Consider the following 23,778-nt stretch of genomic DNA (forward strand, 5'->3'; position numbering starts at 1 on the left):
CACTCACTTCCTCCTGATGGTCTCTGCCAGGCTGCTCACGTAGTCCGAGTCCGTCTGACAGGACATGGAGAGAAAAACAGACATAGTTAATACCAGACCTCACTCTCTCTCACACACACACACACACACACACACACACACACACACACACACACACATGCTTGTACTTCCATCTTTGTGAGGACACTCATTGACATAACGCATTCCCTAGCCCCTTACCCTAACCTAAACCATCACAACTGAGTGCCTAACCCTGACCCTAACCTTAACCTAAAGCTAATTCTAACCATAACTCTAAAACCAAGTCTTAACCCTCAAAATGTGATTTGAAGGTGTCTCAAAAAGTGAGGACCGGCCAAAATGTCCTCACTCTGTTAGTAAAATACTTTTTTTGGTCCTTACTATGTAGTACAGGTACACACACACAAACACACACACACACGCACACACACAAGGTGACCACTAAAACTAGTTGGACAGGTCTCAGGTGGAGTTGAGTATCTCCTCTATATTACATTACATCTTAATACAACTATGTGCCTCCAGGTGTTTCAGTGAACTAGACCAACAAACAACTGAGAGGAGAGGTGTAAGCCCTGTGTGTGTGTGTGTGTGTGTGTGTGTGTGTGTGTGTGTGTGTGTGTGTGGTGCCGAGTTATTTCTGGCTTCTTTCTTTGATTTATGAGATGCAATCAGAGGTGTTGTCTTTTAATTATGACATCAACCTCGTGACCTTTGTAATACAACAGAAGCTGATCCCATGGAACAGTACAGCCTGTCACTCAATGACTTTTATTAATGGTTTCATTAAACCTGGTCAGTCACAAGACACAGGTTACATAACTGATTCAAGTTTCTCTTTAAAGGAACAACACTTTCATGCCAGTAACCAGCTAAATGTGAAGCCAGAGACGGTGGGGGGCGGGGGTGGGGGGCATGTGTGTAACCTCAGCAACGAAGATGATGATGAGCAGGTCTTGGCGTTGAGAGGACGTCAGGCTGTAGAGCAGAGAGCCAAGCGTGTTGACCAGGTAGCTCTGCTTCTCACGCTTCACTGTGGGAATACCAAGCACCACGGACACTGAGGGAGGACAGACACACACCAGCTGACGCTCACTGCTCCTCACACTTTGTGTGTGTGTGTGGAATGTCTACATCTCAAACTGCTGTTGACTCTTCTTTCATCCTTCAAACAAAGAATATAAAGGATTTTAAACAACAGTCAACATGTGTGTTTGTGTGTTAGCACTCCATACCTCCACGGCGTCCCTGTCCCAGGACCACGTTGGGTACAAGACTGTCTGGGTGCTGCCTGAGGTGGGGAATGTACAGGTAAATGTTGGGCTGGAGGAGCACCTGTGTACCTGGATCACCTGTCAGCTGCCTGAATGTTTCTGTTCAGAGGAGGAAAGAGGAGAGGAGGACGACCATTTAGAGTTGATGTGCAGAGGTGCAAACTTAAGAAAAATGTACGATGTATCATATTTATGTGACGTAGTGAATATGGGGCCTGTGGAACCCCTGGGGTCTGTGCCCCTGGGGTCTGTGGCCCTGGGGTCTGGACAACTACCTGCTTTTCCTGGTTGGTCCTCCATCCCTGTGGAGGTGGGGGTGGTGGTGGTGTCTCTGGTGGAACGGGAGATGCTGCCCGCTCTGGACATGTTCCTCAGCTGCTCCAGGATGTTGCTGAGGTTCCTGCTGACCTGCCCTCCCGTCTCCTCAGCCACCAACAGACGCTCGTACAGGACCTGCAGGTCCGGCAGCATCGGAGAACCTGGAGACACTCAGAGGAAAACACACAGAGACAGAGCTGAAAAGACGACTCCCTGATACAGTGGTGGTGAAGGTGAGCAGCCGTTCGACATCTTCAAATAGTTGTTTTGACCAACTAACAATCAAACTTCAACTGATTTTTACTTTTCCACTTCTTTAACAGACACGTCTCAGTTCTCTGCATCAAAATGTGAAGAGCTCACTTTGTTCAGCACATCTGAAACATTTGAACAATGTAATCCAACACGCTGTGATCCACCTGCTACTGATGTTAGCATCACATAGCTGGTACCACATACGTAACCCCTGCATAATCTTCTTTTCCTCTACACCTGGCAGCTGATGCTGACAATGAGGCCGTGAAGGAGGAGTACAACAGTATGTGAGTAAGGACAGAGGGAGGGAGAGGAAATGTTAAATAGAGACAAGTTAAAGCAGTAAGTTTTTTTTAAACAATATTTTTATTAATTTTCAATAAGAACATACAAAGCACATTGACACATGTCACACAAGTAGTACAATGAGATGCAGGCGAACCTCGCTGCATACATATACATACAAAAAAGATAAACACGCACACAAACATACATACCCACGTAAAATAATAACAATAATAAATAAATAAAATAAAATAAAGTTGTCACACACACACACAATAGCCCTACAGATAGATATAGTCTATTGTTGCTTGAGAAAGTCCATTAAGGGTGCCCACACTTCTTCAAATTCTTGTGCTTTACCCCTGATTACATATGTTAGCTTTAGTGGTCTACCGACAGGTTCAAAGTGCAATTGAAATCCCCACCAATAATGTTTAAGCCATACAATGAAGACAAGGTTGGCTCAGATGTACTGTCCAGTTCAGCAGCCTCAGAGTCCACTGTAACTGGTTTATATTTTGACTGTTTCTCTCCTGTACATCTCCCTGAGCTCACTTCAACAGTTTCGTCATCTAAACCATCGACTTGTCTTCTTGACCCCGTTCCAACAAGGTTGTTCAAAGAAGTTTTTCCTTTAATCGACACCTCTATATTAAGTCTGATTAACTTATCTTTATCAACTGGTTATGTACCGCAGGCTTTTAAAGTTGCAGTAATTAAACTTCTACTTAAAAAGCCTACTCTTGATCCTGATGTTTTAGCCAATTATAGACCTATATCCAACCTCCCCTTTATTTCTAAAATCCTTGAGAAGGTTGTTGCAAACCAGTTATGTGATTATTTGCACAGGAATGGTTTGAAGATTTTCAGTCAGGTTTTAGAGTCCATCATAGCACAGAAACAGCTCTGGTTAAGGTCACCAATGATCTCCTCATAGCTTCAGACAATGGACTTGTCTCTATACTTGTCCTGCTAGATCTTAGTGCCGCATTTGACACCATCGACCATAAGATCCTGTTACAGAGACTAGAACATATGGTCAGCACTAAAGGAACCGCACTAAGCTGGTTTAAGTCATATCTGTCACATAGACTCCAGTTTGTTCATGTTAATAATGACTCTTCTATCAACACTACAGTCAGCCATGGAGTTCCACAAGGTTCTGTGCGAGGACCAATACTCTTCAGTCTATATATGCTCCCTCTGGGAAACATTATTAGGAGGCACCAGATAAATTTCCATTGTTACGCAGATGACACCCAGTTGTACTTATCCATGAAGCCAGGTGAGACTAACCAGGTAGCCAAGCTTCAGGTGTGTCTTAAGGACATAAAAACCTGGATGACCAGTAATTTCTTACTCTTAAATTCAGACAAAACTGAAGTTATTGTAATTGGCCCAAAACACCTCAGAGATACACTATGTGATAATATACTGACTCTGGATGACATCACCTTGGCCTCCAGTGCTACAGTCAGAAACCTTGGTGTCATTTTTGACCAGGACTTGTCCTTTACTTCACATATAAAGCAAGTCTCTAGGACAGCCTTCTTCCACCTGCGCAATATTGCTAAAATCAGACCCGTTCTGTGTCTAAAGGATGCTGAAAAACTAGTTCATGCATTTGTCACCTCAAGACTGGACTACTGTAACTCTTTATTGTCAGGATGTCCCAAAAATTCAGTAAAAAGCCTCCAATTGATCCAGAATGCGGCAGCACGAGTACTGACAGGAACTAGGAAACGAGATCACATCTCTCCTGTGTTAGCCTCTCTGCATTGGCTCCCTGTAAAATCCAGGATAGAATTTAAAATCCTCCTCCTCACCTACAAAGCCATTAATGGTCAAGCACCATCGTACCTTGGAGAGCTTATAGTTCCCTATTTTCCCAATAGGATACTTCGCTCTCTAAATGCAGGTCTACTTGTGGTTCCCAGAGTTTGTAAGAGTAGAATGGGGGGCAGAGCCTTCAGCTATCAGGCTCCTCTCCTGTGGAACCAGCTCCCAGTGTGGGTTCGGGAGGCAGGCCCCCTCTCTACCTTTAAGATCAGGCTTCAAACTGTCCTGTTTAGTAAAGCTTATAGTTAGGGCTGGCTCGGGTATGTCCTGACCCATCCCTTAGCTATGCTGCTATAGAGCTAGACTGCTGGGGGATTCCCATGATTCACTGGGCGCTCTCTCTCTATTTCTGTCTCTCTCCCCCTCTCTCTCTCGATGACTTCATGCCATTAACTTTGTATTTTTTCTCTCCTGTAGTTTGTGCTTCTCCTCTCTCTCCCTCTCTCTCTGTCCTCATTCTGCAGGTCTCTCTGCCTCTGGAGCAGCAGGACCCAGATCCACCACTACTCATCATTACTATTAACCACTGTTACCTGTCATTATTATTGATAACACCATTACCTACACAGCTGTTCCTGGTCTCTCTCTCTCTCTCTCTCTCCTCTCCCCTCTCCTCCCCCTCCCCCTCTTTCTATCTCCTCCTAAACCCAACCGGTCGAGGCAGACGGCCGCCCACCCTGAGCCCGGTTCTGTTGGAGGTTTCTTCCTGTTAAAAGGGAGTTTTTCCTCCCCCCTGTCGCCAAGCGCTTGCTCTTTGTGGGAACTGTTGGGTTTTTCTCTGTAACAAAGTAAGGTCTTGACCTCACCCTGTAAAGTGCCTTCAGATAATGTATATTATGATTTGGCGCTATACAAATAAAATTGAATTGAATTGAATTGAAGGTTAAGAAGAAGTCTTCAAAAAAATTTAGGGTTGTCCTCATTAGGACCATATATGCTGACCAAATTCAATGCGAGAGACAGGATCCTGCCCTGGGCAATTACAAACCTTCCTTGGGGGTCCTGGATTGTATTAGTAAGTTGAAAAGGGATTGTTTTGTGGATAAGAATTAGTACCCCCCTGGCGTAATTGTTATATGTGGCATGTATAACTTGACCAGGCCACCTACATTGTACTTGCTTAATTTCTGTACCTGTTATATGAATTTCCTGAAGAATAATTATTTTAGAATGTAGGTTTTTAAGTCTGTTCGTTACCTGTTTCAGTTTAGTTAACTTATTGAGTCTCCTGACATTCCAGCTTGTAAATCTTAAATCAGACACTTTTGGACTTTCCATGTTGCTTCAAGTGCAGTGAGATACATGACCATGTTGAGTGTGACAAAAAATAAAGGCACAGAATAAATGATAGTATGTAACAACTGAACTACACATATAAAAACACTTTGAAATCCCACCCCCCTACTTAAACTAAATGGTGTAAGAGCAAATACCAATACACACTAATGAGGAGTGGTTTAACTGTAGGCACTTCTCTCAGACAACCCTCATGGTCCCCCACAGCTCCACATCCCGACCTGAGCATTCAAACACCTACTGTCCTAAAATGATAGATATTAAGCATAATATTGTTAACGCTTCTTGATTTAACTGCCTCAGTAGCCTGTATGAAATAAAAGTGTTTTGGTCTATAGAAGGTGTATAAAATAAAGTGTCCACTAAATATGGTAGTAGCAGCTCTGCATATAATTAAAATAAATTAAAAAGTACAAAATGTATAAAAAATTAACCTGTATTACGCTGCAGTGCACCTATATTGTCCATATCAGTCCTTTTGTAGTTACCTATACTCCTCAGGGTTCAGAAGTTTAGGAGTTTGGAAGGAAGTTCTCAGCTTCTTCTGGTGTGGAGAAAAGGATGATCTTCCCGTTGTGTAGAGCCCTCATTTTGCAAGGGCGTAGAGTGAATCTCCGAAAACTTCCAGCTTCGATGAACTTTTTTCTCACTGCATTGAATGGGCTCCGTGCTTTCATGGTTTCCGCTGATAAATCTTGAGCAAAGAAGATTTTGTGAGCATCGTGAGTGGGCGAGTCTCACTCGCGGTCTTGAAATCGTAGGAAACGAATGATTACAGCTCTGTTGTGATCCGGTCTTGGTCTTGCCAGAGTGCGGTGCGCTCTTTCCAAAGTGAACGACTTGGTGCCGTCGAGCCCCAACCAGACCGGCAACATGCGCTGGATGTAATCAGTCCCTTCAGCGCTTTCAGGGGGCCCTGCTGCCTTAAGTTCTTTCTCCGAGCACGATCTTCCGTCTTGGACTCCAGATAGGCGATGCGTTTAGCGGCGTCAGTCCCACTCACTCACACGCTGCAGGCCGTCTTCGGTGTCTCCTATGCGCCCTTCGGCCTCCGCGAGCCGTTTAGCATTAGCGATAATATGTTGTTGAAGGTCCGCAAATTCTTTTGCACAGCATCGACAGAGCTATTCATCCCAGCTATGCGTCTCTCCACGTTGTCGAGTTTTGCCCCGAGGCCATCGAAGGTACTTATCTTGGTGTTAATCGCGGTGACAGAAGAGCGGAGTGACTGTAGACTAAATCATTCCGTAGCAACAGTAGTTGTAGTATTTCTGTAGTAGTTTTGGATTTCTGAGACTGCTCTCACAGTCTTTACGTCGTTTGTTTAGACATCTTTTAGAAGTAGTTAGAAGCGTTAATGACGTTAATGACTCGGATTTTGCAAACTTTTAGCAAGGCTGTGAGGAGACCCCACTCTAAGCTGCCATCTTAGTCCGCGGCTCAAACAAGTTCCCTGACCGGGAATCGAACCCGAGCTGCGGCGGTGAGAGCCACTAGACCACCAGGGAGATAGTTTGTGAATCTGTGTCCGACAGCTTCCACCAAATCAAACCTTTTCCCTCTTTCAATATAAAGAAAAAGTGACAGACCCAGCTGTGTGTCTCCCCTTCTCTGGTCCTCACCACATTAAAAATAAAAGGAAGAAACACTCCACAGATCTAATGTCCTGCTCAGAATTAGCTTCGGTTTAAACACTGCGTCCTCTTTGACCTGTGCTTCACACCTGCTCTTTCATTATCGCCTGTTGTGGCTGGACTGATCCAATGATTTCATTCTGCGGCAGAGAAATCCACAATGAGCAGTAACCACAGCATCAGAGACAAAGATAAGACCTCACCTCACCTGCTGTTTGGGCGCTGCTGCTGCTCCTGGTGACTTTGACCTGTGCCTTTAAACTAGATTCCAGTTGAGGTGAAAGCTCCAACCAGCTGAGCCAAAACCAAAGGAAGCTCTAAACAGCAGCCACAGAAACAAAATGCACAGACACACATGGATGCTTGGACTGTAGTTCCTTTCTCTTCCACTCGGACAGTGGCTGAAACACCAAATATTCCTGCCCACACTTCACTCATGAATACAAGGGCGTAGAATTGGATAGGGACGCTCGGGACACGTCCCTACCAATAATCAGCTGCTACAGTGTAGTCCCTATCAATACAACCGCTGTCCGTAGTGTTTAATCAATGATTATGGCACACAAAGGGTTAACAGTCGGTCTCTGCTAGAAGTCCCGCCTCTGACCTAAATATCGCTCTTCGATTGGCTGCCGGTTTCTCGCTTACGTACATGTGATTGGCTGTCCCCGCTGTCACTACATCTGCCTGTAAAAGTTACCTGCTCGTTGGGCCGGACAGCGCGTGTTACCTGCAACCGCGAAGTGGAAGTTGTCAACATGTTTGGCATGTTGTGCCTGGGTCACGTCAGCTTAGACGGATTTTAATATCAGCGGTGTCATTTACATTTACATTTGTGGTTGTGTCGGTTTGCGTGCGTGGTATAGGATTTGAAGGATGTCAAAGAAAAGAAAACGGGATATAAGAGACTTCTTTAGGAGTCAAAGTGTAAGTAACTTCAAGGGTATAGCCTACTGTAGAGGCTCAACAATACAGATATTGAATAAAAGACTACATTTAATGCCAAAGAGATACACTTTTTAAAGTTATTTTTAATTAATTATTATTTTCATGTATTTGTGTGGAAGAGAGCAACTGTATAAAAACTCAAAAAAGAAAATTTTGGGGGAAAATACAATAAAACCTCAGATTCTAGATAAGATGCTCATGTGATTTTATACATCCATATTTTGGGGGGAATAAATTACACATAATAATTGTGTGAAAGTAAAAGCCTCAGGCAATGACTTTACCATCAAACTCTATGATCATTCTATCCCTAATCTATCTGTTCATGTCATGCATCAACATGTTTTTGTAAGGTGACAGACAGCAGAGTGGCTGGAGGAGATGGAGGAGGAGAGGCAGGAGGAGGTAGAGGAGGAGAGGCTGGAGCAGATGAAGGAGAGGCTGGAGGAGGTAGAGAAGGAGAAACTGGAGGAAATGGAGGAGGAGAGGCTGGAGGAAGTAGAGAAGGAGAAGCTGGAGGAAATGGAGGAGGAGAGGCTGGAGGAAGTAGAATCAGAATCAGAATCAGAATCAGAATCAGTTTTATTGCCAAGTATGTTTTCACATACAAGGAATTTTTTCTGGTGATTGGTGCAATTGATCAGCAACAGTGGGGCTCTCTAGCCTTGTTGATGAGGCTAATAGCAGATGGGAAGAAGCTATTTTTGTGGCGAGAGGTTTTGGTCCTGAAGGACCGCAGCCTCCTGCCAGAGGGGAGTGTCTCAAAGAGTTTGTGTCCAGGGTGGGAGGAGTCAGCTACAATCTTCCCTGCACGCCTCAGAGTCCTTGAGGCGTACAGGTCCTGGAGGGACGGAAGATTGCAGCCAATCACCTTCTCAGCAGAGTGGATGATACGCTGCAGTCTGTTATTGTCCCTCTCCGTGGCAGCAGCGTACCAGATGGTGATGGAGGAGGTGAGGATGGACTCAATGATGGAGGTGTAGAAGTTCACCATCATAGTCCTTGGCAGGTTGAACTTCTTCAATTGCCTCAGGAAATACATCCTCTGCTGAGCTTTTTTGATGAGGGAGCTGATGTTTAGCTCCCATTTGAGATCCTGTGTGATGGTGGTTCCCAAGAAGCGAAAATGCTCCACGGTAGCCACGGGGGAGTCACACAGGGTGATGGGGGTGGGTGGGGCTGGGCTCTTCCTGAAGTCCACTATCATTTCCACTGTCTTCAGAGCGTTTAGCTCTAGGTTGTTCTGCCTGCACCAGGTCACCAGACGCTCAGTCTCCCACCTGTAGGCAGACTCATCGCCATCAGAGATGAGTCCAATGAGAGTGGTGTCGTCTGCAAACTTCAGGAGCTTGACAGACTGATGGCTGGAGGTGCAGGTGTTGGTGTACAGGGAGAAGAGCAGAGGAGAAAGAACGCAGCCTTGCGGGGATCCAGTGCTGATGGTCTGGGAGTCAGACACGTGCTTTCCTAGCTTCACGTGCTGCCTCCTGTCAGACAGGAAGTCGGTGATCCACCTGCAGGTGGAGTCAGGCACGCTCAGCTGGGAGAGCTTGTCCTGCAGCAGAGCCGGGATGATGGTGTTGAAGGCAGAGCTGAAGTCCACAAACAGGATCCTGGCATAGGTCCCTGAGGAGTCCAGGTGCTGGAGGATGAAGTGGAGAGCCATGTTGACGGCGTCATCTACAGACCTGTTGGCTCTGTAGGCGAACTGCAGGGGGTCCAGGAGTGGGTCAGTGATGGATTTGAGGTGGGACAGGACAAGACGCTCAAATGATTTCATGACCACAGAGGTCAGGGCAATGGGTCTATAGTCATTTAGTCCTGTGGGCCTTGGTTTTTTGGGGACAGGGATGATGGTGGAGGATTTGAAGCAGGCTGGCACGTGGCAGGTCTCCAGTGAGGTGTTGAAGATGTCCGTGAACACTGGAGACAGCTGATCAGCACAGTGCTTCAGGGATGATGGAGAGACAGAGTCAGGACCGGCTGCTTTGCGGGGGTTCTGCTTCTTAAAAAGCCTGTTGACATCTCTCTCCAGGATAGAGAGAGACGTTCCTTTGGTAGAGGAGGAGGAGGGGGGTTCTGATGTGGCTCTGATGTGGAGGTTAGTGTCAGGCTTGTCCCACTGTCTTTCAAAGCGGCAGTAGAACTCATTCAGATCGTTGGCCAGACGGAAGTCGTTAATGGAGTGGGGGGGTTTAGGTTTGTAGTTAGTGATCTGTCTGAGCCCTTTCCAGACAGAAGCAGAGTCATTGGCTGAGAACTGGAGCTGAAGTTTCTCAGAGTACAGTCGTTTAGCTTCTCTCACCGCTTTGCTAAACCTGTACTTGGACTCTTTAAACTTGTCCCTGTCCCCACTCCTGAAAGCTTCCTCCTTTTGCCTCCTGAGCTGACTGAGCTTAGCTGTGAACCAGGGTTTGTCATTGTTATAACTCACCCTGGTGCGTGATGGGATACAGCAGTCCTCACAGAAGCTGATGTATGACGTCACAGCCTCTGTGAACTCATCCAGACTGTTGGAAGCAGTCCTGAACACCTCCCAGTCAGTGCAGTCCAAACATGCCCGCAGATCCTCTATGGCTTCACTGCTCCACTGCTTTGATGTCCTCACAACAGGTTTACACAGTTTTAGTTTCTGCCTGTATGTGGGAATCAGGTGGACCATGACATGGTCAGAGTGGCCCAGTGCAGCCCGGGGGACGGCGTGATAAGCACCACTGATTGTGGTGTAACAGTGGTCCAGAGTGTTCCCCTCTCTGGTCGGGCAATTAACAAACTGTCTGTATTTGGGCAGTTCATGACTGAGGTTCCCTTTGTTAAAGTCACCAAGGACAATAACTACGGAGTCCGGGTTGGTCTGCTCCACACACAGTATCTGGTCGGCGAGCGCCCGCTGTGCCTCCTGCACGTTGGCCTGTGGTGGGATGTAAACACCGACCAGGATGATTGAGGTGAACTCACGGGGGGAGTAGAAGGGCCTGCAGTTTATGATGAAAGTCTCCAGGTCAGGAGAACAGTGCTGCAGGATCACTGTCACGTCTTTGCACCAGCCACTGTTTGCATAAAAGCAGATTCCTCCACCTTTGGTTTTGCCGGACAGCTCTGTGTCGCGATCCGCTCTGAAGAGTTGGAAGCCGGCCAGCTCCAGCGCAGAGTTCGGAATCGATCCACACAGCCACGTCTCCGTGAAGCACAGGACGGCAGATGAGGAAAAGTCTCTGTTCTTCTGCACCAGTAGCTGAAGTTCATCCAGTTTGTTGGGCAGTGAACGCACGTTGGAGAGAAAGATACCTGGGAGAGGTGTGCGGAGTGCGCGCCGGCGGAGACGCGCAAGCGCACCGGCACGTTTTCCTCTCCTCCGGCGTTTCACTGCGAGAGCAACGGTCAGTGCACCTCTGACCAAAATGTCCAATAATCCCACAGATGAGTCGAGAAAAGTAGGAAAAAAATCCACTGGAGTTGTTTCTCTGATATTAATGAGCTCTTCTCTGGTGAAAGAGCTCCGGAAACCAAAGCAGAAAACTGGATTTATAAAGAAAATAAGGCAAAAAAATGCGCACCAAAACACCGAGGCAGCCATCCGCGGCGCCATGGCAACAGAAAAGAGAAGAAGAAGCTGGAGGAAATGGAGGAGAGGCTGGAGGAGATAGAGGAGGAGAAGCTGAAAGAGAGGCTGGAAATACACAGGTGAGGTTAAATAATGATGGAGATGTTAGTCAAGAGATTCAGCACTGTGACAAATGTTAGTGTGATGATGATCTGAATAACAATGCTTCACCCATGTGGCTTTAAAATCAGAGCTTCATATCAAGTCTGGTGTTCTAAGAGGCCCCGTCATATTACTAGTTGCTATATAGTGGTCAAATTTATATTGTGGTTTATTCTTAAGGACACTGATCCTCCAGGAGAGATCAGCAGGGAGAGTGGCAGTAATCAGGAGGATATCCTGGACAAGCCCAACCAACCTGACCCAAATTTCATACCAGCTCAACAGCTACCAAACAGGGTCCTTAATTTTCAAGCAAGTTGGTAAAGGCAGTATCCATGTCTGCACTAAAGCTCCTCCATCAAGGGTGTTCTTTGTTTTCACTGTGTGAAAACATACATTGGAAAGAAAAGTACACTGTCCAAAAAGGCAGACCCTGCCTTTTCATCAAAGGGATTCAATAATTGGAAAAATGCACTTGCCAGTTTTCAGCGGCATCAAACTAGTAAATCCCACCATCATGCCATGGAGGTTAGTGCTCAAGAGGGAAGCCCAATAGATTCGCAAATCTCAAGTGCATGGGCACAACAACAGGAGGATGCTAGGCACTGCCTAAAAAGTATTGTGGGATCAATACAGTACCTTGCCAGACAGGGCATAGCACTGAGAGGCCATGAGACACAAGATGGCAATCTTTTTCAGCTTTTGAAATTCAAAGCCAAGGATGATGCACGTCTCTGTACTTGGCTAGCTCGCTGTCATGATTATACCTCTCCTCAAGTGCAAAATGAGATTTTGCAAATGCTACAAAACTGTATTGTCAGGAGCATTGCACAGTCCATCCAGTTGCTACCAGTTTTGCAGTACTCACTAATTATTGATGGCACACAAGATGTCTCGGGAACAGAGCAAGAGTCTATTTGTTTGAGATATGTGGACCATGACCTGGTACCACAGGAGGTTTTTATCGGTTTGTATGAGGTCCCTGGTACTACTGGAGTTGAGATTGCAAAAATGGCTGAGGATGTCCTCTTGAGGCTCAATATTCCCATGTCTGGGTTAAGAGCCCAGACATATGATGGTGCTGCAAATATGTCAGGCAGATATTCTGGAGCACAAGCAGAACTGAAGAGACAGCAACCCTTGGCATTGTTTGTGCATTGTCTTAACTTGATCACACAGTCTGCATGCAGAGCCAGTCCTTTGATAAATGATTCCTTGCAGTGGGTGCATGAGCTAGGGACATTAAGCAAACAATCTGGAAAATTCAAGAGCATATTTTCTACAGCAGCAAGTTCAGAAGGACCATTAAAGTCACTCAGACCACTTTGCCCAACCAGGTGGACAGTGAGAGGAAAGGCTATCAGAGCAGTGCTGTCTCAGTATGAACGTGTTTTGTCCAGCTTGGAGGAGATGGCATCAAGTGGGTCCAACACAGGCATGAGAGCAAATGGTCTGCGAGAGAGGTTTGAGAAAGGGAAAACTCTACTTGGACTTTGTCGAGCATTAGAAGTGATAGAGGAGCTGGAGTGTCTGAGCATATCCCTGCAAAAAAGGACTGAAACTGTTGCAGGGATGAGAAGTGCCATAGAGTGTGTCAGATCTACGGTACATGGCAAAAGAAGTGAGGAGAGCTTTCATGAGGTTTTTGAGAAAGCAGTGGCAATGGTTGACTCTCTTGGGATTGAACCCATCCAGATTCCTCACCAAAGAAAGCCACCAAAACGATACACTAGTGAGGTGAGCCAGCACATTCCCAAGTCAGCTGAAGAGCATTATAGAACTCAGTTCTATAAAATGTTAGATAGTGTACATATTCAGTTTGAGGAGAGGTTCAACCAACCAGATCTAGATGTCCTGCAGAAGCTGGAAGAAACTCTCCTGACTGGAGAAGTGAAGGACATTGTTGATCAATACCCAGAGCTGAACAGGGGCAGTTTAAAGGTCCAACTAGCCATGTTTAGGTCCAAATACACTTTCAAATCTAGTGCTGAAGTGGCTGACATAATGAGAGGTTTGACAGTTGAAGTGAGAGGCTTGTTTGATCAAGTTGAATCCCTTGTCAGGCTGCTTTTAGTCATCCCAGTTTCATCAGCTGAGGCTGAAAGAAGTTTCAGTGCTCTTAGGAGACTTAAAACATGGCTCAGAACCACCATGACACAAGCAAGACTGAACAACCTTGCTGTGTGCCATGGTCATCAGGAAAAACTGGACAACACTGACCTGACAGTAATCTGCCAGGAGTTTCTGTTACAGACCGGCGTAGGCATGTGTTTGGTTCTTTCAAATAGGAACAACCAGTGGACACTAACCTGCTTGTATTTGAGTATTAGTGAAAAACACATGTACATTTCATTTATGTTTATTTACAATGTTGTATTGTATTTATGTATGTCCAATGTTATTGATGGACAGTATGTTAATTGACAGTATGATGCACAGTTGCACTACAGCCCTACAGCCCTACACTACAGAGTAAAGATGAGAACTCTTTGTAGTTGCCTCCTTTTCTTTCATTAGTTGCTGCAAGCTATAACTTGTGGAATGCATTAAATTCTTATTTACTCATATTCTCTTTAGATATTCAGATATGCCTTATAAACATGACAATTTTGTGACTATGATTGTTTGCTTGTTTGATCAGCTCTACATGATGCAAAATTATGATTGCAAATGGAAAAAAAACATAAACTTTCAGGAGGACAATTTTGTGTCCCCACCAATGTCAAAATCAAACCTCCTCCCTTGCTAAAGACTGTTTCTTTGCAGTAAATAACACTGTTTAAATGTTCCTATCAGCTACAGCGTTTCTATCTGGTTCTACACAGTTAAGACTAAAGTTTAAAGTAAAGCCTAAAGTAAAGTTTTGTTCCAGACTAAGAACCCAGGATTCTCCTCGAGCGGGCACTGACAACTTACCTCCATCTCTTGGAATCGATTTAATCCAAGTAACCGACACAAAACACAGGAAGGCTAGCAGACATCCAAATCTGAAGGTGTAAATCCTCATCTCATTTCCCACTCACAGACACCGACTTGGAGCCGGTTTCCAGCGGATGTGAGCGGCACAGGTGACGCGCAGGTAATGTAACATGGTCGCTTTAGGTTCACAGTTGTGACTCCACCTTACGTCAAGAACAAGCAACACCTTTTTCCGCCTGTGAGAGCCGCAGGTGTCCGCCGTCACTCAACGACAGGTCATTTCTGCTGATCCAGGGTCTGCAGGACCAACCGCAACATTCACCTGCGGCCAACAGCGACGCCTGCTGGAGTACCGACAGAACCACAGTCATGGCCAGGTCTACACGACGTGTTGCTCAAATGCTTAATAAATTTCATTAACACGCTGTTTTATTTTTGCAAACAAGTAAAATAACAAAAATCAACCTGATGATTGATTTCTTATTACTGATTTAACCGGAAAATATTTCATAGCTGTGCAGTTTTGTGTGACAGAAATCCCTAACCTGCACACTTTTAGTCAGCTTTAAGAACAACACAACACTGTTGTGGTGATTTGTAGTTGTGTTTTGTACGAGGTCTGTATTTCAACACACCTTGAAAAATCCAGGAAAAAATACGAACAGATCAACCTACTGGAGTGTTTAATATTGGGGTTAAAGAGATTTCTTCCCTATATGGGTATGTAGCTCAGTGGTAGAGCGCATGCTTTGCATGTATGAGGCCCCGGGTTCAATCCCCGGCATCTCCACTCTTTTACTCTTAATTGTTAATTTGTTTTTTCAGTATCGTTCATCCCTTAACGACCAAACACATGTTACTGTTAACATCTGATTCTCTTTGTTTAACTGCATTAGCTAACTGTTCTTTATCCGCACGAAACTAACTGGCAGAAAGAGGAAAGCGCCTCTCTCTACATATTGAAACAACAAAACGATTTAATCTGAGCGTCATACTACGTAAAAATTTTCTGTGTGCAGATTTAACGAGATTATTATCTCTGAATTGTGAGATAATAATCTTGTTAATTCAGAAAAACAGTTTTTTTCTGGAGTGAATGCATTAGACATAATCACATGCCCACATGGTTGGATTAACCATCTGGGGGGCCCAGGTCAAAAACGGGCCCCTGTTAATCCCCACTGTGCCAGTTTAAGGCACCCAGACACCCGTCCTGTACAGCTGGAATGATAAATTACTTATTGATCAGCTGACATAAGCAAAAGCAAAAATGCCTCTCAGATGTTAATATTTCCTAGTTTTCTGTGACATTAAACTCAACATCTTCATGTTTTTAACTGCTCAGAAAAAACAAGCATCTGATTATGTTAACTTGGCTTCAGGAAATAATGATGGACATTTCTGACTGAACAATCAGTTGATTATTAAGGACAATAACTGTTAGATGTATTGATTATGAAATGTATTGCCTCATTGCACTTCTATGATGGATTCATACAGGAAGCTAAAATGAATAATTTCATAAATTTCTCAGGAAATAATCTCATTAATCTTGGACTTTACACCTCCCTCTGTTCATGGATTATGGAATTCCTCACCAACACACCACAGAATGTCAGGATAGGTAACCTGACATCATCCACCATGATTCTGAACACAGGAGCAGGGCTGTGTGCTCAGCCTGCTCCTTTTTAACCTCTTCACCCAGCCATGCACCCCTCAAACACCATAATAAAGTTTGCCGATGACACCACTATGGTGGGACTGATTAGTGACAACAACTTACTACAGGCAGGAGGTCCAACATCTGGCTGACAGGTGTTTGGACAACAACCTGGCCCTAAATACCACCAAAACAAAGGAGGTTTTTGTGGACTTCAGTAGGTCCAGAAAGACCAAACAGGCCACACTCCATATCAATGGAGAGGAGGTGGACAGGGTGGGCTCTATTTAATTTGTGGAAGCCCACATAACTGAGGACCTCACTTGGGCACTGAACACATCCAGCCTGGTGAAGAAAGCCCAGCAGAGACTCTTCTTCCTGAGGAAGCTTAAACAGGCTGGCTTACCCTCAGAACTGCTCATTAACTTTTTGTCTGTTGGTGTTTTACACTATTTATATGCCTTTTTAATTATCTATTCTTTTATATAGTGTGTTGTCTGTTTTTTTTTTGTCTTGTGCTGGTGTGTATTTTTAATCTTTGAATCTGGTTGTACAATAAACTTCTTATCTTCTCCTTTATCTTTATCTTTGAGACCCGCGAGTTCATATGAACACTGTATGCATGTGACATGCATACAGTGCCTTACCAAAGTGTTCAACCCCCCTGCTAAATTACTCCTTTTACTGGGCGACAATAAATATATTAATGTTTTTCTATATATGATATTTTAATTTACAACAATCATACTTTTAATGAATTAACAGTAAGAAACATGATTTTTAAAACACAAAATATTGTTTAAGAAAATCCATCCATAAATTTTCTGCTGCTCATCCGAGGTCGGGACATGGTGGCAGCAGGTCAAGGAAATTAGTCCGGACATTCCTCTCCCTGGCAGTGTTCCTCCAGAGGGCCTTGGATCCCAAGGCGTTCCCAGACCAGATGGGATTTGTAATCCCTCCAGAGAATTCTGAGTCTACTCTGGGCTTCCTACCAGTTAGACATGCCAAGTAGCATGTAAAGGTAGATGCCAAGGATGCATCCTAACCAGATACCCCAACCACCTCATCTAGCTCCTTTCAACATAAAGGAGCAGCGGCTTTACCCTGAGCGCCTCCTGGATGTGAGAGCTCCTTACTGTGCCTCTGAGGAATCTCATGATCCATGGTCTCATTCCTTCAGTCTCTACCCAAAGCCTATGATTGTAGGTGAGGGGGGGAACAGAGATCGACTGGTAAACTGGGGGCTTTGCCCTCTGGCTCAGCTGCCTCTGCACCACAACAGTCCAGTACAAGAAAACAGAGGAAGCAAATCCAGAAGTGATTATTGGTTGGTGTGTGAGAATATTCTGAGTGACTTAGATTTCCAAACAATTAAAACAATTCACCAAACCCACTGTTACTTTCAAATTGTTCAGTCTCTAAAATGGTTGGGTATGACCACAGAGCAGCTGACAGACACCGTCCCCAAGCAACAAGATGTGGACCAAGCTTCTGGTGTAAAAGCAAAGCCAACAGTGATACACTCCATATCAGTGAATCACTACATAGTTTAGAAGTTCCAGTTTGTGTGGGAATTTCTCTCCCTGACCCCTGTCACCTACGGGGTCCCCCAGGGTCCCTTTCTGGGGCCAGTCCTATTCAACCTGTACAGGATCCCTCTTGGAAACATTGTTAGAAGGTATAACATCTCCTGCCATGTCTGTGCTTCCCACTAAAATCATTTTAGCCCTTCAACCTCTCCTGGACTGTTTCGAGGACATCAAGGGGCCGGATGGCAACAACAACCTCCATCAGTTAAACAACAACAAAAGTGAAGTGCTTATTATTTGGTCCGATGCCTCCTCACAAGTAAGCTAAGCCACCTCACCCCATATGTAAAGTCTCATGGAAACAAATGCTGCTGCAAAGATGTTGACACTAAAAAGTCTGAGCTTCTTAAATCCAGGCTGAAGACACAATTTTATTCACTGGCCTTTTTAGCTCACTAACATTTTACTCTGTTGTCATGTTCAATTGTGTATTTGCTACTTGTTGTTTCTTGTGTATGGTCATATGTTTAGATGTTTCTTTATGCAGTATAACATACAGTAAAACAGTAAAACTTGTGTTTTTACTTATTTTATACATTTCTTCTACATGTTTATTTAATGTCCTCTGTGCAGCTCAAACTGTGTTTAAATGCTCTCTAGATAAAAAGTTGATTTAAAACTAGACATTTCTGCTTTCCTCTCCATTCTAGTATCCTTCATCTCTCCAGAGTCTGTGTGTTGCTGCTGCTCAGCAGAAGATACACAGGTCCACACTGTCCAGTTCAGCAGCCTCAGAGTCCACTGGCTTATATTTTGACTGTTTCTCTCCTGTACATCTCTCTGAGCTCACTTCAACAGTTTCTTCATCTAAACCATCGACTTGTCTTCTAGACCCTGTTCCAACAAGGCTGTTCAAAGAAGTTTTTCCTTTAATCGACACCTCTATATTAAGTCTGATTAACTTATCTTTATCAACTGGTTATGTACCGCAGGGTTTTAAAGTTGCAGTAATTAAACCTCTACTTAAAAAGCCTACTCTTGATCCAGATGTTTTAGCCAATTATAGATCTATATCCAACCTCCCCTTTATTTCCAAAATCCTTGAGAAGGTTGTTGCAAATCAGTTATGTGATTATTTGCACAGAAACGGTTTGTTTGAAGATTTTCAGTCAGGTTTTAGAGTCCATCATAGCACAGAAACAGCTCTGGTTAAGGTTACCAATGATCTCCTCATAGCTTCAGACAATGGACTTGTCTCTATACTTGTCCTACTAGATCTTACTGCTGCATTTGACACCATCGATCATAAGATTCTATTACAGAGAGTAGAACATATGGTCGGCATTAAAGGAACCGCACTAAGCTGGTTTAAGTCATATCTGTCAGATAGTGTAACGTAGTTTCACTGACTCTCCTGTCATTTCAGATCCTGCCTTCCTTCCCTGCCATACAATCTACTCATTTCCCTCACCTGGGTTTCCCCGCCCATCTCCTCCTCACCCGCAGTCCATTTACTCATTAGTTCCTCAGTATATATACCAGTCCATTTTCATTTGCTCCCTGCCAGATTGTCTTGTGTTCTACGTTGCCAAGCTTTCCAGCATTTCCTAGTACTGCCTTCCTGCTCTGACCCCGTTTTGCCTGTTTTCTTGGACTATGAATACCTGCTGCTCCTTGTCGGATTTGTTTGCCTGATTCTGATCTCCTGGTTTTGACTCTGCCTGTTTTTTGGACTAAGTAAACTGATCTTCCCTTGCTACTCGTCTGCCTCTTTGTCGTGCTTCTGGGTTCTCCTTTGTCGGCTCCAGTGATCGTGACAAGATAGACTCCAGTTTGTTCATGTTAATAATGACTCTTCTATCATCACTAAAGTCAGTCATGGAGTTCCACAAGGTTCTGTGCTAGGACCAATACTTTTCACTCCATATATGCTTCCTCTAGGAAACATTATTAGGAGGCACCAGATGAATTTCCATTGTTACGCAGATGACACCCAGCTGTACTTATCCATGAAGCCAGGTGAGACTAACCAGGTAGCCAAGCTTCAGGTGTGTCTTAAGGACATAAAAATCTGGATGACCAGTAATTTCTTACTCTTAAATTCAGACAAAACTGAAGTTATTGTAATTGGCCCAAAACACCTCAGAGATACACTATGTGATAATATACTGACTCTGGATGACATCACCTTGGCCTCCAGTGCTACAGTCAGAAACCTTGGTGTCATTTTTGACCAGGACTTGTCCTTTACTTCACATATAAAGCAAGTCTCTAGGACAGCCTTCTTCCACCTGCACAATATTGCTAAAATCAGACCCGTTCTGTGTCTAAAGGAAGCTGAAAAACTAGTTCATGCATTTGTTACCTCAAGACTGGACTACTGTAACTCTTTATTGTCAGGATGTCCCAAAAATTCAGAAAAATCCTCCAATTGATCCAGAATGCAGCAGCACGAGTACTGACAGGAACTAGGAAACGAGATCACATCTCTCCTGTGTTAGCTTCTCTGCATTGGCTCCCTGTAAAATCCAGGATAGAATTTAAAATCCTCCTCCTCACCTACAAAGCCATTAACGGTCAGGCACCATCATACCTTGGAGAGCTTATAGTTCCCTATTTTCCCAATAGGACACTTCGCTCTCTAAATGCAGGTCAACTTGTGGTTCCCAGAGTTTGTAAGAGTAGAATGGGGGGCAGAGCCTTCAGCTATCAGGCTCCTCTCCTGTGGAACCAGCTCCCAGTGTGGGTTCGGGAGGCAGGCCCCCTCTCTACCTTTAAGATCAGGCTTAAAACTGTCCTGTTTAGTAAAGCTTACAGTTAGGGCTGGCTCAGGTATGTCCTGGCCCATCCCTTAGTTATGCTGCTATAGAGCTAGACTGCTGGGGGATTCCTATGATTCACTGATCTCTCTCTCTCTCTCTCTCTCTCTCTCTCTCTCTCTCTCTCTCTCTCTCTCTCTCTCTCGACTACTTTATGCCATTAACTTTGTATTTTTTTTCTCTCCCGTAGTTTGTGCTTCTCCTCTCTCTCTGTCCTCATTCTGCAGGTCTCTCTGCCTCTGGAGCAGCAGGATCCAGATCCACCACTACTCATCATTACTATTAACCACTGTTATCTGTCATTATTATTGATAACACCATTACCTATACAGCTGTTCCTGGTTGCCCCCCCCCCCAACATCACTGTCGTCTCAGCTCTGACGGCCACATGAGTAATTACAGTTTGACACTGCTCTCTTTGATGACCTGGAACCTTGACCTTTCCTCACCACTTTGGCGGTCTACCACCATCTGATCACCAGTTACCACAGGTCAGCTTCATCACAGCTACATCATTCTTGGTGACATTTTTATACTGGACACTGGTCTGTTGTTCCATCATCACATATCCACAGTCTTAGAGACATTACCTCTCAAAGCAGAATCACTGACTGCTCGTCTGTTTGTTGTGAATTTTAGAATTAAGTTGAATATGATGAATATTGGAACAAAATATTGTGTATTGACAGTTCCAACATTAAAATATCTGAGTGAGTCTTGCTCTGTAAAACCTTTTATCAGTTGTATTGTGATGCAGATGTTTGCAGAGGGATCCCATGTGTTTCAGAGAGGCTCATTCATAAAGATGAACAGAGACACCATGCAGTCCAAAAAGAGTATTTTTGTTGCTATGGACAACAACAAGATGAGAGTCACACACACAGCTCGATTCACATTTTTACCACCCGAGCCACCCACCCAGCATCCATCACCCATTAACCCAGATTAATCTTTGACCTGTCCCAGCAGCTGCATTCACGAGGAAGTGGCCTGTTGTCCTGGTGACAGAGGAAACAGTTAATATCCATTTACCCCACAAAAACGTCACTCTGATGTTGATATGATTTCGAGTAAAAGGAGGTAGAGTACATCTTCACAAGGTTCACGAAATGTCACACAGAGCTCGACTGTTTTACATCTGTGTCTGTGTTTCAGCATGAATGGAGACACGTTATCACTAACTAATAAGGTTGAGCACCTCGTTGCATTTACTTCCTTTGTATTTTGAAAGACACACACATCTGACACTGCCTCAAATCAACCCTGCACAGTTTCATCATGACCTGAAAATATTTTACTGTTTCTAATGGATAAACCCGTCAAGCCCTCTGTACTGCTCTCTCTCTCTCACTCACTCTCTCTCTCTCTGTCTCTCTCTCACACACACACACACACACACATGCACGCATGCCTGCTTTGAAAGAGTAATTTAAATGGCTCATGTGTGTAAGGGTTTGTTACAAAAATGCCCTTTCAACCCTTTTACAACCACGGGGATCACCGGTGACACCACGGCGCATGTGTATTTCAAATTACTGTTACTCCTCCTGAATTAGATTTTTGCAATCTCAGAAATGTTCAATCTGCACTTTTCAAGAATTTATGAAAAGAAAGTTGAAGAAAATTCAATTCTGTTTTTGTCCTTTTCTTCATATAACAGTTTTAGGTATTTAATTACATAAGAATGGTAAATACTTGACAGATTTTGAAAGTTCTACTTCTCCTGGAAAAAGGGTGTAAATTATCTACACATAGGGCATTTTTTGACAAAATTATTGACAAAAATAGACAAAAAAGACCAGCCGTTTTAATAAATATATCTATTATTATGGTGCTAAAAGGGTTAAAAAGGATTGTCAGGTTTTGAGAGCAGAGTTTTATTTTGACATAGAAGTGAGATGTTTATCTCCAAGTTTTCTGTCTGTGGAGTTTTGACACAATGAGCCAGATTCTGCATTATTAGTGGAAGCAATTACAAAAAACTGTCAACATTTTAAACATGCAATGATCATGTTGCATTAGAGGTATTTAAATATAACTTATTCATGATTTAATCAAAAGTCACTGGGAAACCTAAATGAAACACAGTTTCACTACAACACTCTGCTCTTAACAGTTAAACCTTCTACTCGCTCCAGTGCTGAACAAACCACAGTGATTCAACTCTAATGAATCAGAAATGATAATGTGTGGGCTTTACACTAAAAAACAGCAACTTCAAAATCTACAGAACCTTCCATATTTCTACCAGTTTATTCAGTGAGTCATGAGATTTGTTCCATTCACAGACAGATCGTACTGATGATGAATTTCAAAAAGAGTAAACTGACCCACAGATGAGAGCAGCTCAGAGACGTCCTGGTCCTGAGCATCAGTCAGTCTCTGCTGGTCCTGTTGCAGAAACATCAGAGGACTCAGGTTTCAGCCCTAAATGTGTTTTCACCATTGGCTGCCATCCCTCAGGACACCAAGAGCAGATTAGATGGAATTTAATGATCCCAGTGGGACGCTGTAGCAGATACACAGAACTGAACACAAATAATATTAGTATTGACAGGAGTCAAGTATAAACCAGTACAGCATGCACATATGATGCTCCTGTCAGTCTCTCCAACAGCTGAATCCACTTTATATTGTCATCTTTTTAACATGGGACAGGGATGAATGTCTTCAGTTGTAAGTAGAGTAGGAGGTCAGACTGAGCACCGGACGCTGTTCACTGGCTTCAAAACACAGAAAGAAACAGAGAGTGAGACAAATCTGTTTGCTTTCATTTGAGATTTTTAATCCTCATGTTAAGAGGATTGTGGGTAAAATGTTAATGCCACGATGACAGAAGATACACATGAACATGCAGATGTTGTACACATGCAAAGATACACACACACACACACACACACACACACACACACAGACACACACAATCTAAACCCACACACAATCTAAACCCATCTTTCTCACTAATCCTCCCCAGGTCACAGGCAGGATTTCACTGTTCAGAGGATACAGAGCTGGAACTGAATATTTTAATTGTAGACATAAAAACATTTATTTTCATATATATTTCATAGTCATCGTGGACAAGGAGCCAACAGACGGAGAGAGAGTGACACAAAGTGAGCAGACTGAGGGAAGGGGCACAATCTTCTCAAGTGAAAGAAGAGTCTATTTCTGCAAACGTGGAAGCCTACATTTGTCAAGGCATTGTGACAGTGGGTAGGGTGGAGGGCAGTGGGTGGGGTGGAGGGCTGGGGGCTGGGCGTTAGGAG

The 23,778-nt window shown here is 44.0% G+C and overlaps 1 protein-coding gene and 1 non-coding gene across 7 annotated transcripts in view; one reads left to right on the forward strand and one right to left on the reverse strand.

Annotated features, from left to right (window-relative positions):
• The window catches only part of LOC139605533 (alpha-1,3-mannosyl-glycoprotein 4-beta-N-acetylglucosaminyltransferase B-like), a 30,387-nt gene extending 15,674 nt beyond the window's left edge, over nucleotides 1-14,713 (reverse strand). For 2 of the 6 annotated variants that reach the window (XM_071457077.1, XM_071457073.1), the window contains exons 1-5: nucleotides 14,493-14,708; nucleotides 1,571-1,783; nucleotides 1,257-1,394; nucleotides 948-1,081; nucleotides 8-54 (exon numbers count right to left, since the gene is read on the reverse strand). In XM_071457077.1, coding sequence (XP_071313178.1) covers nucleotides 8-54; nucleotides 948-1,081; nucleotides 1,257-1,394; nucleotides 1,571-1,783; nucleotides 14,493-14,583 — 623 coding nt within the window. In that variant the 5' untranslated portion in view covers nucleotides 14,584-14,708. Of the gene's footprint in view, nucleotides 1-7; nucleotides 55-947; nucleotides 1,082-1,256; nucleotides 1,395-1,570; nucleotides 1,784-5,776; nucleotides 5,799-14,492 lie in introns of those variants that run through there. The other 4 variants (XR_011684428.1, XM_071457075.1, XM_071457074.1 and 1 more) reach the window with 4 other exon arrangements.
• A 500-nt stretch (nucleotides 14,714-15,213) lies between these two features.
• Nucleotides 15,214-15,285, forward strand: trnaa-ugc (transfer RNA alanine (anticodon UGC)). Its single transcript has one exon. It is a non-coding gene; the product is annotated as a tRNA-Ala (tRNA).
• The last annotated feature ends 8,493 nt before the right edge of the window (nucleotides 15,286-23,778 follow it).

The sequence above is a fragment of the Trachinotus anak genome, unplaced genomic scaffold (assembly GCF_046630095.1).
Source record: "Trachinotus anak isolate AG129_WGS33_773 ecotype Australia unplaced genomic scaffold, CSIRO_AGI_Tana_v1 ptg000021l, whole genome shotgun sequence".
Taxonomy (NCBI): Eukaryota; Metazoa; Chordata; class Actinopteri; order Carangiformes; family Carangidae; genus Trachinotus; species Trachinotus anak.